General features: G+C 45.9%; 1 protein-coding gene across 3 annotated transcripts in view; it reads right to left on the minus strand.

The window, feature by feature from the left end:
- Window positions 1-14,512, minus strand: part of SEMA5B (semaphorin 5B) — a 119,253-nt gene that overhangs the window by 20,251 nt on the left and 84,490 nt on the right. For 2 of the 3 annotated variants that reach the window (XM_042956401.1, XM_042956399.1), the window contains exon 4: window positions 9,862-9,907. In XM_042956401.1, coding sequence (XP_042812335.1) covers window positions 9,862-9,907 — 46 coding nt within the window. Of the gene's footprint in view, window positions 1-853; window positions 1,113-9,861; window positions 9,908-14,512 lie in introns of those variants that run through there. The other variant, XM_042956400.1, reaches the window with a different exon arrangement.

Here is a 14,512-nt window from a genome sequence, read left to right on the forward strand (position 1 = left end):
TGTGCTCCCTATGTGTCAGATGTCTCTCAAATGAGTGGGAAGAAAGGCTAGATTTTGCAAACCTCATAGATAGATCTATTTAATTTTCCTACTATTATCCTGCAAAGTGTTTTCTTTTTTTTTTTCCTTAACAGATGAAGAAACTCAGATTCTGTGTGACTTGCTGCTGCCATGTGCTAGAGCAGGAATTGGAACCCTCATTCTTGATTCAAAGGCTCTGTGTGTTTTTTCTCTTTATCCTGCTGTATCAGGACCTTGGGCTCCCTATTTATTTTTTTCTTTTTAAAAAAATTTATTGATTTATTTTGAGAGAGAGAGAGAGAGCAAGCACATGCAAGTGGGGGAGGGGGAAAGAGAGAGGGAGAGAGAGAACCCCAAGACTCTGCACTGTCAGTGCAGAGCCCAATGCGGGGCTTGAACTCACAAAGCATGAGATCATGACCTGAGCCGAAGTCAGACGCTTAACCAACCGAGACACCCAGGCGACCCTGGGATTCCTATTTCTTAATTGCTACCTCTCTTCCAGATTCTGTGCTGTCTGCTTCCCTTCTTGTTTCTCTTGTAGCATCACTCGTGCTCTATTATGGGGTGCACCATGGGGTGCTAGGGGACACAGTTTTCACTCAGGGCCTCATGTTTCCAAGTGTCCATGGCATTAGGAGAGGGCTATTCCCCACCTGGGAACCCCTCTGCCCCTTCACCTATTCTGTCTCCACTCTGAGACATCCCTCCCAGCCTCTGAAGAGCATCTGGAGGGAAGATTGCTACCCTCCAGGTCCAGGCAATGTCAACAGCCCTGGTGTGTGGCTCATTATATATTTCTGGGTCACATGTATAAACATGAACTGCCTACCTGTCCTAGGAGAGGGAGCCTTGAGCAAGCAGGTCTTCCATCCAAACAGGGGGGAAAAAACCCCATCTGCTTTTCATTTCTCACAGAGCTTCCTCTAGCCGTGAAGTCCCTGCCTGCAGAGCTCCAGGGTTGGGGTGTGGAGGGGGGTTGCCTGAAGAGGGAGCAGCAGGCTGCAATCCACCCACAGCTCTGAGATGGCTGCTTTGTGGGGCAGAGGGAGGGCTGGTTCCTGCAGACCCTGGATTCAGGAGCCGGGGGGCAAGTTGGTCATGCCGCCATCAGACCTTTGAGCAGGCTGGGCTCACCCTGCCATGCCGGGCCCGGAGCTCAGGCAGGCCTCTGCTCCCAGACCTTGAAGGAGGGCCCATGACCCTGGCATCTGGCCACAGAGCCATGAGGTTTATCTGGACAGGAACAATGGAGCCATTGTCACCCTCCGGACCCCATCAGTTCCCTGGCTGAGCCTGATGTGAGAAGAGGGACATAAACAAGCAATTTCAGGGCCTTTGGGGTCAGAAAAGAGCAGTGACCCATAGACACTGTAGATGTCCAGGCTTAAGACTCTGGATAACGGATAGCTGTTGGGGTGTGGGGGGGTGCTGGTGGTGGGCAAAGGGGCCTTGCTCATAAGGGGGTGAGATTTCCATTGGGTGGGTGGGTGGGGCAGTTGTACAAATGTACAAATGAAAAGCAGACACCCGGACAGGCTCTGTGCCAGGGACTGACACACCTCTCTTGGATCTTCACTGCAGCCACTAAAAAACATTTAGACTTCTGCTCATTTTACAGGTGAGGAAAATAAAGTTCAGAGAAGTTGAGCAACTTGCCCAAGGTCACAAAGCTAGTAAGGAGCAGACCCAAGATGCAAACCCGGATAGCTGACACCAGAGCTGAGCTCTCTCCGTTACATCCTGCAGCTTCTCACAGTGAATAGATTTCTCAAACCCAAAGTTAGAACATATGGCCTGTAAAGAATATGTATATTTATAATGATAACAGCACAGAACAGGCTTGTTTGAGTCATTTTTAAAATTTTTATTTTATTTAAAAAATTATTTATATCAAAGTAATGATAAAAAAAAGAGTAATGATGCACAGAGTTGAAAAAGTTAGAGGATATGAAAAAATTATTTAAAAAAAAACCCAACAACTCACTCCTCCTCCGCCCCAATCCCATTTCCTAAGGACAACTTCTTTCAATGCTTTTAGCTGTTTCTGTGTGTGTGTCTTTTAATCCAATTTCTTGAAAATATGTATCAAACTCAGACTTTTTCTTCTTACTTCCTGTTAATAGGGGTGAAGATTTTTCCCACTCACCCATCCCATTCTCCCCCCACGTTAAAGCACACATACATTTCCCTTCTCCTCATCCTCCCACTATAATTATGTAATATTAAACTAATTTAATATATTAATATAATTATTTAATTTTAAATTAAAATCATCAGTATTTACATTATTATGAATATATAAAAATTGTTCACTACTACCAGTCAGTACCCTGGATTTCACTGAATGTAAGACACCATTGATTGTAATATGAAACACCAAGAAAGAAAATATGCTGCCAATCAAATACTTTATTGCTTAAATTTTTAATGTAAACTTATTCAAAATGCTCTTACTGAGACCTACAATTTTTATCACCTATCAATCTTATGAGTACAACAAAGAAAAATGTAAGCAAAATTAATTATTCCAAAACCTTCTTTGAATTCAGAGTTCACCTCTTCTGAATCACTTTTCTCTTTGGTTGTCAGTGCTCATTTGTTTTGTTTGTTTGCTTGTTTTAGAGTATCATTTTTTGAACCACCCAGGGTTTCAGTGATACCACAGTTCTTAAAGAATATTCCACTCTGGTCTCCAGACTTTTCTTCCAAGCTATTGTTCCCATTCTGCAAGTTTGGATGCTGATACTCTCTTGATCTTACCAGAAGGTATCCACAGAAGGTTTTCTGAAAAAACCAGGACTCAAATTCCCTCCTCATATGATCCTGAAATGTTAATGTGTGCTGTTACCGGAATACCAGGAATGATGACCAAGTTATTGGTCAATGTCCAACAGCTGCTACAAATCCCTCTCGATATCATTTATTAAATGTAAACACAAATGGTTCTGATCATCTATTCAGTCCCATCCTCTTTCTTCTGCCCCTAGGCTCCAGCCTCCTGCCCCATTGTGGACTGGTTGCTCCTGGGGCTTCCCTGCTTGGCTGTTATCCTGGGACTTACCTTCTCTCCTCTCCTTTTCACTGAATCCTATGTTTCCCAATTTTTTGATTTACTTATTTTGGTAAAACACATCTCCACTATCTTCCTAAGAAAAGGAACATGATAGATCAATTTTTAAAAATTCATTGGGGCACATGGGTAGCTCAGTGGGTTAAACATCAAACTCTTGATATTGGCTCAGGTCATGATCTCATGGTTCATGAGATTGAGCCCCACGATAGGCTCTGCACTGTCAGTGCAGAGTCTGCTTGGGATTCCCTCTCTCCCTCTCTCTCTCTGCCCCTCCCCCACATGCATGGGAGTGTGCACGTTCTCTCTCTCAAAATAAACATTAACAATTTTTTTTAAAAAGATAAAAATTTTTGCATGTCTGATTCATTTTATCTCCATACTTGATTGATAGCTTTGATACAGAATTCTAGGTTAAAAATAATTTTCACTCAGAATTTTAAAGGCATTCATTCCCCCACTGTTTTCTAGATTCCAGTGTTGTGATTGAGAAGTCTGATGTAATTCTTATTCCCCAACTTTTCTAGTTTTTTCTTTTTCTTTAGGCTCTAGAAACTTTTTGGATCTTCTCTTTCATTACAATATCCTGAATTTCCAACTGAGGCGTCTTAGTGCATGACCTTTTTGGGAACTCACTCGGCCCTTTCAGTGTGAAGCCTCATCCTCCATGCTGGCAGATTTTCTTATGTTATTTCATCCTTAATTTCTTCCTCAACTTTTCCTCTGTTCTCTTTTTTGTAACTCTTATGAATCCAACCAAGTGATGGCCGTTGTGCATTGATCCTCTAATATTCTGTTATTTCTCTCCTGTTCGTGATTTCTTATTTTTTTCTTGTTCTAATTCCAGGGAGATTTTTATTCAACTTCATCTTATATTCTTCAATTCGATTTTTATTTCCCCAATCACATTTTTAGTATATTAAAAAATATATTTTTATATATCAGAAGATTCAATGAGTTTTTTCTAATTACTTTTTAAGATGTTTTCTTATATTTCTCTAATTGTCCCTGCACCTTTCTTCATTCCTTCTGCTTGTTTGTTTTGATCTTTCTCTTTCACTTTATAGGCTTTTTTTGAAATGTCTAGTGATTTGGGGCTATTTGTTTGTATTTAAAATAAATCAACTAACCATTTCCCACTGAAAGGAACCGGCATCTTAGAGTAATGGCTGAGTCCGGGTCTGAGGTTAGGAAATGTACAAGGTGAGCCTGGAGCATCTCTTCACACCAAATAGCAAGGATGCAACCAAAGGCAAAAGGGCCATCAGGTCAAAGGACCCAGGAACCAACCTGAAGAGGCTTTGTCCTGGAAGAGATGGCATAGCCATGAAAGATAAGTGCAATGGACTGAGACACATCAATAGTGTTTAAAGCCATTTTGAGTTTGTAATAATAATAATAATAAAAGAATAAGATTAATTGATCATCGCAGACACTAGGAAAACAGCTCATTCTTTGAAAGGTGGTAGATGAAGAGTATCAAACATTTACCCTGCTTTTCCTATACGACTCTATCATTGGGTAACCAAATAGGAGATGAGAAGTTTTTCTTTGTAGAAGTCCAACTAATACAATGTAATCCCCACAACATTAATGGATCTGGGAAACAATCAATGGCTGCTAACATTTAAAAAAAACACAGAGAAAATCATATACAACATACCTCCTAAAAAAAAGTACACAAAACACTTATGAAGTAACCTTGCTGGAATCTAAACTGAATAAAGTCTTTAGATCTAGCATCAATTTACAGATGATACAGAGAATAGTGGAACATGTTAAGATGTACCACTTGGATTGCAATCAGAAAAATCTGGACTGTGGAAAACGCTATTGGACAAATGACCAGGTTCTTCAGTAAATAAATTGCATAAAGAGAGAAAGAAGAGAAACATTGTTCTAGCACCATACCCCGTTAGTTCCCCTCAGCTTTCTTGGAGTCTCCAAATTTGGAGACTCACCAGTTGGCTCTTTAGAGTAAGGGTCTTAGTCTCTCTTTGTTGGGGAAGGGGTGAAATGGATGAAGGGATTGCTGTGTAGGATGGGATAGAATCCCTGGATTACAATCTCTCAATTTAGACAATTTCAACTGCCCCCCCCCTTATACCTCATCTTCACATTCCACAATACCCAACATCCCAACTTCTAAGCCCTTCCAGGGGCTGGGATCAGTTTGCTTCTCTGCCATATTTTCCTCTGTAAACTGTTCTGTTCTGCCTAGTCAATTATGACTATCCATCCACTTTCCATCTCCCTAAAATATGTTTAATCTCTTCTCCATTGATGTCTCTTTTGTTCTCTCTGTCATTGTGGACCTATACCTTTTAAAATTCCTCACTGTCTTTTTAGTGGGTTTTGTGAAGGAGTAGAGATATACATGTATGATCAATCAATCTGCCATGCATAAAGCTTTAAACTAAGACTGTCCCAGAAATTCTAATACGGCAATCTCCAGTAACAGAGTAACTGTATGGTTTTCTGCTACGGGAGAGAGCAGGCAAGATGGCCAGGGCCTGGATAATCTCCTTGCAGACCCAGCAACTTCCTTGGACACCAGCGACAATGGCTGATCATTAAAACATTTTCTGAGCATTAGGTCCACCATTCAGCAGACAGTTTAGATTTCAAATAACTTGAGAGCTGCCAGACCAGCTTGGAGAATGTAGAGATAACTAGAAGAGAGCTCAGAATCAGCTTCACTGTCTGCCAAGGCCCAACAAAGCCCCATATGTATCCTGATGGGGTATGTGTAAAAAAAGTCCATGTTTCTGCACTTCCAGGACATCTAGCAGCCCAAGATCATGAATCCATTGCAATTAGGCCTCCAGACACATCATTCCCTGAACTACTCTCGCAAAGGCCAGAAAATTGCCAAATCCAGGATAGCTCATCACACAGCAACCCCCTGACACTGTTGACCACTCGCCACCTTTTCTTTCTCCAAACCAGTTCAGGTTACACTGATAAATAACCATCACAGAGGAGCTGATTTTATTTCCCCTTCCTGACTGCAAGCAGCAGTAAACACACACACACACACACACACACACACACACACACACACAGGTATGCACGCACTCATGCACTGCCCTCTGTGCTGCTACCTGTATCTCACCTCTTGTGCTTGGAGAATTGGGAAGGAGGCTGGGTATTTAGATTTTCCTGAAGGAATAGTAGTTCACGTAAACTGTTTAATAGGGGTTAGGCACTTAGAAGTCCTTTTAATGGACACTGGTTTGCATAAACTGTTTGTATTTAGATTTTTTTAAGGGATGTTAATTATTTAAGCTATCAATAAAGCATTGTTAAATCCTTCCTTGGAGTCAGTGGATCATTTGGCTGTAACTTAGAGTTACCGCTTTGCACCCCCAGGAAGTATGGACAGTAGAGGAAGCTGGCTTGGAGGGCTGGGTCCTACCTCCTCCTGACACTGGTGGTCAGCTCTTGGTTAGCACTTGGTTTCTGTAAGCAATTGTGATAGCAGATGCTGAGGACTGAAAGCTTATGAGCAGGAACCCCAAAGCCCCAAATAGGGCAATGGAAGGGTACTTGCAGAGGCCAGGCTTCTGTGGTCAAAAGTCAAGGCTTTCTCACCAGGCCAGATGACAGACCAGGGGACCTGAGCCGGGGGTTCACCTCCAGTCTGCCCAGGAATGCTGGACAGCCCACTCTAACTTCTCTCCCTTTCTTTCCCCTTTGTGGTCAGATGGTAGTCCACTATGGTAGGGATGTGGACATGAAATCCTCTCCTTATTCTGTCATGGAAAATCTAGTCTAGACTCCTGAGATCAAGCTCCAAAGAGACATATTGGGAAGGTGGTGAAACCAATTCCTAGTGTACCTGTGGCTGGTTGGCAGCAACCTTCAGAGAAGCCCCTGCAGCTGAGCCTTTGCTCCAAGTGCGAGTTATGGGGTTAGCATAAGATATCTTCTCATGGCAGAGGCCAACTCAACACAGAGAGGTTTGAACCAAATGTCAGGCCTCATCATCAAGCCAGAGAGTCCTAACATCTGATAAGGTATGGGACCCGGGAACTGTGGGCCAACTGTCAGAAGCCAAACCAGGCAGGCAGCACCTACAGAAAAGGCATTGACATCCTAGAGCAGCGGTTCCTAAATTTGGCTGCGTGCTGTAAGCACCTGGGAGCTTTAAAAAATCCCAGTGCCGGGGCGCCTGGGTGGCTCAGTTGGTTAAGCATCGATTTCAGCTCAGGTCATGACCTCACAGTTTGTGAGTTCAAGTCCCACATCAGGCTCTTTGCTGACAGCTCAGAGCCTGGAGCCTGCTTCAGATTCTGTGTCTCCCTCTCTCTCTGCTCCTCCCTCGCTCATGCTCTGTCTCTCTCTTGTCTCTCAAAAATAAATTAACATTAAAAAAAATTTTTTTTAAAATTCCCAGTGCCCAGCTGCACCTCAGACAGATCAAGTCAGAATCTCTGAGGTTGGGACCAAGCATCAGTGTTTTTCAAATCTCTCCTGGTGATTCTACTGGGCAGTCAAGGCAGAACTACTGCCAAGAGCCAGGATAGCTTCATTCCCAACCTGATTTATGCTACCCAGCTTTGTAAGCCAGAGCCCTGGATGGCACCACCGTGGGCCAAGCCTTTGGCCGAGCCCCCCAGAGCTGCTAACTTCCCTTCCTCCTTCACGCAAAAGACAGTGTGCCTGATGCGCCCTGGAGCTGTTTGATGTTGTGACCTTCTGTGTTTCCGTCACCTGCAGATCTTCCTCCTTCTTCTCTCCATCCCCACCCCCTGCCTTAGTTCAGTTTTCCCCATCACTCACCTGGGCTATTGCAGTGGCCTCCTAACAGGCTCCCTGACTAACCCATTCTCTGCACCAGGCCAGGTGCAAAGTGGTCTCTCTCTTTTCCCAGGCCTCATCTCCCACCCTTTTCCCACTCACACCCCATGATCCTGCCACCAGGTCCCTCAGTGCTCCATGCTATTTCACACCTCTGTGTCCCCTCCTGAGCTGCCTGGAAAATCCCCATCCTTCAAGCTCCAGGCCAAGGGCAGCTTTCCGAGAAGGCTTTGCAGACCATGCTGAGCCTGATGGGTTTCTAGTGCCTCTGGTGCCACCAGTGCCACCACTGAACCTAGCCTTCACCCCTCCCTGCATGCTTTGCACGGCATCTGTTTCTCTTTTTCTCTGGGACCACTTTACTGCTCCTAGAAGATCTTCACTTGCAGACCTTGGGAACCTAACAAAAAGCCGACTGCCTGAGCTCAGGGTAGGACCCCTGCCCAGGTCCACTTCCTCTCACCCACTTTGAACCACCTCTGCGCCCACTCTCTCCAGGCCCTGACCTGCTGCGCTTGGCAACTTGGTTTCATTTTCTGTGGATGTCAATTGGTAAGTAGGCTCTAGTTGGGCTGCTTGTGACCAAGCCAGCAGGTCACTGAGGCTGCTCTAGCCCAGGCCCCAAGATCATGCCACAGAAATCCCATCCAGGACAGGGAATCCTTTGTGATCTCATCTGCTTATTCCTTGAGGCCAGGGACTAAGCCTTATTCAACTTTGGATCTCAAATGCTTAGTACCATGGCTCCAACCAGACCCAGCATTCTGTAGGTACTCAATAAATGTTAATTGGGTGGGTAGTTGGATGAATGGATGGCAGCTTGGCTGGTAAGGGTAAGGACTGAAGGATAGATGGAGCCATAAATGAATGAATGGTGTTTCCTTTCTATTTGCCCTAGTTCCTCCCTTCTGATGGTCAGACCTTTTCTGCTCCCTTATACCTCCTCTCTGGCAGTCAGCTGCAATGGCCCATGGGGGTATACACCCAGGTGCAGCTAGAAAAGGTCAGACCAGAATGTCACAACAGCTCACCAAGGAGGTGTTCCCTTGCCCGAATGCCATTTGCAGTGAAACTGTACCCCAAACCGTCCAGCACCTGACTGCCTCCTTTAACCATTCTGTAATTAGGTTAGATGCATCACTCACCATCTTTTTTTGGCTATACAGTGAGCCCTAGAGGTCAGAGACTCTGCTTGTCTTACAACCCCTCCTCCCCCAGCTCAGATCTGATGCACAACAAATACTCAAGCCTCCTAGACACAAGAACGGAGGCTTTCCCCTCATTGAGGAAGAGATGGACTTCTTTCATCTAGAAAGTTCCGCCTCTGCAGAGATGGTTTGGCATCTGTTTCTCAATCTGGGATAAATGTTCTGGATCAAGGAGTCCCATTAAAATGCCTCCTAGAGCACTTAGGGAATTATGCTTGGGGAGTCCTTCTTGGCAGCAGATAATAAATCAATCACAGTCCAGTGAAAACGCTGAGTTAGAATGGGATCACTCAGGCCAAGCTAAAAAAGGAACCAGGGATACCCTTTCTCTTGAGGCCAAAACTCAGTCCTTTCTGTAAGACTTAGAATGACCAACCAGTCCAGTTTGCCCAATTCTCTCCCAGATTTAGCACCTAAAGTCCTGCATCCCAAGACCCCTCAGTCTCAGGCACACAAGGCCAGTTGGTCATTCTCACTTGGGTGCTCCTTCTCTCCCCTTGTCAGCAGTTCCCCTGCACAATGCAGGAGCCCCATGTGTGCCTCCATGTTTATGTGGGTGACCCTCACTTCCAAATACCTTCCCGGCTGTAAGACCTGGAAGCCAGCGTGAGTCCACGGCCAGTGAAAAGAGCATGGGGCTCCTGTTTTCAACCATAGGGGCTGAATTCTGAACCTTGCTCCCTGTGCTACCCCAGCCCCAGCTCCCAAATACCTGGGAAATCACAAAGAAAGGGAAGGGAAGGGAGGCAAATGTACCTGAAGGAGGGAAACATTGGCAAGGCTGAGTCTGAAGAGGTAGTTCCTGTGAAAACAGAGACAAGAATCATAAATCAAGCTGGTTCTGCAGGCAGGTCCCCAGGAAGCAGCTTCCCGGCTCCAGCTTCATAAGGTGCCAGGACAGGGTGCAGACTGCAGAGGGCCTGTGGTGGGTCAACCCCCTGGGAGAGTTTTATCTCCATTGGCTCTGTTAACCCTCACAGAAACTCCATGAGTGGAGAGGGAAAACTGCATTTACAGATGAGGAAACAGGTTGGCCAACTCATAGACAGTAAGTGAAGGAGTTGCGATTCACGCCCAGACTTGTCTACTCCTGAAGCCCACACCGTCCCTGCTCCCTGGCTGTCCTGGCAGGTCCAGGGAGCAGCCCCACCACCTTCCTCCCAGCCAGAGAGCCCACTTCTGTTAAACGTGATGCCTCATGGAGCTCCTGCAGGAGCCTAAACACACCATCTCCTTCCTTCCACCCAGACCCACTCCTGTCTGACTCCCCTCCTCAGACAGACCAGCCATCTCTCCTAACACCATGCCTGGGGCCCCTGGAGTCCTGTCTGCCTCCTCATCTCCCGCAGCCCCTGCCTGGGGTGACTCTGGATCTGACCTTCCCACGATCCCCTCCCTGGATCACCCTATCCGCTTTTGCCCCAGTGGCCCCCTCAGCGCCCCCACGATTCCTCTCCTGCGCTCCCCCCCAGCCCACATGGGGCTGCCAGCTTCATCTGCCTCAAATACTGTTTTCATCACATCAGCCTCCTGCTCAAAAACCGTAAATAAAGAAACGTGTCCACACAAAAACCTGCACATGGATGTTTATAGCAGCATTATTCACAATTGCTCAAACTTGGAAGCAACCAAGAAGCCTTTCAGCAGGTGAATGGATAAATACACTGTGGTGTATCCAGATAATAGAATATTATTCAGAGCAAAAAGGAAATGAGCTATCAAGTCATGAAAAGACATGGAGGAAACTTAGATGCATAATACTAAGTGAAAGAAGCCAATCTGAAAAGGCTACACACTGTATGATTCCAATTATATGACATTTTGGGAAAGGCAAAACTATGGAGACAGTAAGAGCTCAGTGGTTGAGGAGAGGGAGGATGAACAGGTGGAACACAGGATTTTTAGGGCAGTGAACCTCCTCTGTATGACGCTGTAACACTGGATACATGTCATTATACCTTTGTCCGAACTCCCAGAATGTACAACACTAAGAGACCATAATATAAACTATAGATGTGGGGTGATAATGATGTATGTGTCAATGCAGTTCTTCAGCGACAACAAATGTACCCCTCTGGTGGTGGAGGCTATGGGAGCAGGAGACACATGGGAAACATGTGTACCTTCTTATCAAGTCTGCTGTCAGCCTAGAAATGCTCTAAAAATAATATAGTCATAATTTTTAAAAAGGCCTTAAATAGCAGTGATAATGATACTACTACCTCAGTTAGTCACCCATCGAGTACTCACAGCGTCAGACACGGAGGAAATTGCTTTGCCTGGACTCTGGAGCCACAAGCCCACTATCACTATGCACAGACTTGGAGGGGGACAGGGCCACAGTCAACACGCCACACAAAAGTGGCTGCAGGCTCACAGAGTAGACCCTGCAGCGGAGGCAGGGAGAATCCCAGCTTGGCTTCTTTCTGGGGACATTGTGGGGGCCTCAGTGTCTGTGTCTGTAAAATGGAGAAACTAACGCCGTCTTTCTCATTTCACAGGACTGTGGAGACAGGGGATGGTGTGGTGCATGTTAAAAGGCTTTATTAATATCAAACAGATGTAAAGTCTTGGTTTTCCCTAAGAATTTTTTTTTCTCTCCTTCTAACATTTTCTTTTAGCTATTCCCCTTTTGGTTCCTGAGGTTTTTAGGAATAATTGCTTTAGAACATTCTGGCCTACCTCGGCTGTACTGAGAAGAGAATTGAAGGGAAACGCTGTGGAGTGGGCCAGGAGGAGATGGGGGGTGGAGGGGTCCCTGTTGAATGAATCCAGGGGCCTGAAGGAGACACTTCAGCCTGGAGGCTTCTTGTCCCCAGCTCTGGCTCCAGGCCCAGCCGCCGCTTAGCTTCTTTGCTGTTCTGGGGCCGGACAGGCCTCGCCATTGACCTTGGCTGCAGGCCTCTGCTGTCCCTCCCCAGCCCCCTGCCCTGCAGAGCTTCCCCACCCCCTCCCTCCTGGCCTGAGAACAGATGGACTCGGACTCTGCCCCAGCTGTCTGCTCAGGTAACAGAGGCATCTGCTCACAGCTTTAGAAAATTAGGGGAAACATTGCATCACTTTATTAATTTTTATCCCATCAAAAATCGTTTATCACAGCAACGTAGTCTGCTCCTCTTGGAGACGAGAACAGAGAGAAATCTCTTCAGCCTGACCTGCCCCTAAATCCCCTATGGAACAAGGCAGGGTATAAATAAATAAAAAATATTTCCAGCTGAATTCCAGAGACCTAGGGGGTCAGAAAGAAGAGGGAGAATGTCAGGCAGAAGGACGGGAGGAAGGAAAGTTCTTTCTCCCTAGAGAACGGGGGAGAAGAAACTGAGGAACCACTTCATTTGCTGTGAGGGGCGCAAGGGACCATGTCCTGCCTGACTGTCCCCTGTCTCTGAGGGCACAGCCAGGCTCAAAATGCCAGGAAAAGGCATGCCTGTCGTTTGGGGGAAGCCCCAGAGTGGATCCGAAACAGCAGCGAGAACACAGGCAGGCGGCCTAACCCTTCTGAGCTTCAGTTTCCTAATCCATACAGTAGGGATAATTACAGAACCCTCTGCCCGGCGTTCATGTGAAGGTTAGGTGATTTATTATATGCCTGATTTACTATATGCTCTAGATGCTTTACTACATATATGGTACATAAAATAGTGCCTGTCACATGGCCGGCACAGAAAGACCGGCAGTTTTCAAAATGTGTCCACAAGGTTCAGAGCAGAGGCATCAGTGGTATCCTTTTGGGTTTAAGAAGTACAGCTGTGAGACTGGCAGGACCTGAATAAGGGAAGATGGTCTCAATGTCAGCTTCCTAACTGCAATGCACTGTCATTATGCAAGATGTCACCACCGGGGGAAGCTGGGTGAAGGGTATGTGGACTGACTTCCTACAACTGCATGGAAATCCATAATTATCTGAAAATAAAAAGTAAAACCATTACAGCTGACCCTTGAACAACTCCAGTTTGTTCTACACACAGATTTCTTTTCAATACCGTACTGTAAATGTGTTTGCTCTTTCTTATGATTCTCTTAATAACACTTTTTTCCCTAGCTTATTTTGTTGTAAGAACACATTATATAATACATATAACACACAAAATACGTGTTCATCGACCATTTATGTTATCAGTAAGGCTTCCAATCAACAGTAGGCTTTGAGTAGTTAGGCTTGGGGAGCCAAAAGTTATAGGTAGATTTTCAACTGCACGGAAGGGGAGGGAGGTCAGTGCCCTTAACTCCCCATGTTGTTCAAGGGTTAACGGTATTTTATTTGCTGGGAAAAATAAAGCCCATACCCTTGTATATTTGCGTAAGCACAGATTACCTCTGGAAGGACACATACTCGTCACAGGATGTGCCTCCAAGAAGGCGTCCTGTTTGGTGTGTGTGTGTGTCTTTCATTGTATATTCTTTTGTACTTTTTGAATGTTTTACCACGACACATTCATATCGCTGATGCAAAATAATTAGTTAATTAAAAAAATGCTTTCATCCCTGGCTTCACAACAGTCCTGAGAGGTTGGCAACACAGAAGACTGGAAGCCAGACTTTACAGATGGTTCAGAGGTCAGTATCCTAAGAGCAGTGCAGCTCCTCTGGTCTTTGTCCAGAGCTCTGCTTGGCTTGCTTCCTTTTCATAATGTAAATAGGGGGTGGGTACACTCTGGAAAACCTGAAGGTCAAGGTTGGTAAGCCACGCAGGATAGCCTGGGGTTGCCCAACCTAGTGGCCACCCTCCCCTACCTTCAGACCTGCTGAATCTGAACATCTGGGGTGGAGAGCTTCTGAAAAACACCAGTGCAGTCAAAGGTGATAAGGGACTGGCAGAAAAAAACTCTAGCCCAGAGGTAAGGAGACAGGAGTTCTAGCCCCATACTCTGTTGTCGTCTTGTTCAATGGGATCTTGGGAAGGTCAATTCCCCTCTCCTGTCCCTTGCCTCCTCATATTGAAATTGAAGGCAGTTAGATTAGACTAGTGATTTTCAAACCTAGGAGTCCTCAGACTCACCTGGAGGGCTTGCTAAAACACATTGCTGGGCCCCACCCCCAGGGTTTCTGATTCAGCAGGCCTGGGGTGAGGCCCAAGAATTTACATTTCTAACAAGTTCCTGGTGCTGTTGGTACCGCTGGTCCGGGGATCACTCTCTGAGACCCACTGGAGTAAACCATCTCTAAGCTCCCTTCTCTACTAGAGCTAAGAGTCTACAATTTTGTAAGGTCTCCACAAGCCCTCCCTAGAGCCAGAATAGTGAGGCTAAACAAGATTAGGCAACAGGGAGGGAAGTGAGGTGCTTCATACAAGAAGGCCACGGCCTGAGTCCAGCATCCCAGGTGCAGGCGGCCAGCCAGCCAGCAGGGGGCTCTTGGGCACCTTCCCTGCATGGAGCTCTCAGGGAGGACTTTGCCTGGGCAGTCC

This window comes from Panthera tigris, chromosome C2, assembly GCF_018350195.1.
Source record: "Panthera tigris isolate Pti1 chromosome C2, P.tigris_Pti1_mat1.1, whole genome shotgun sequence".
NCBI lineage: Eukaryota > Metazoa > Chordata > Mammalia > Carnivora > Felidae > Panthera > Panthera tigris.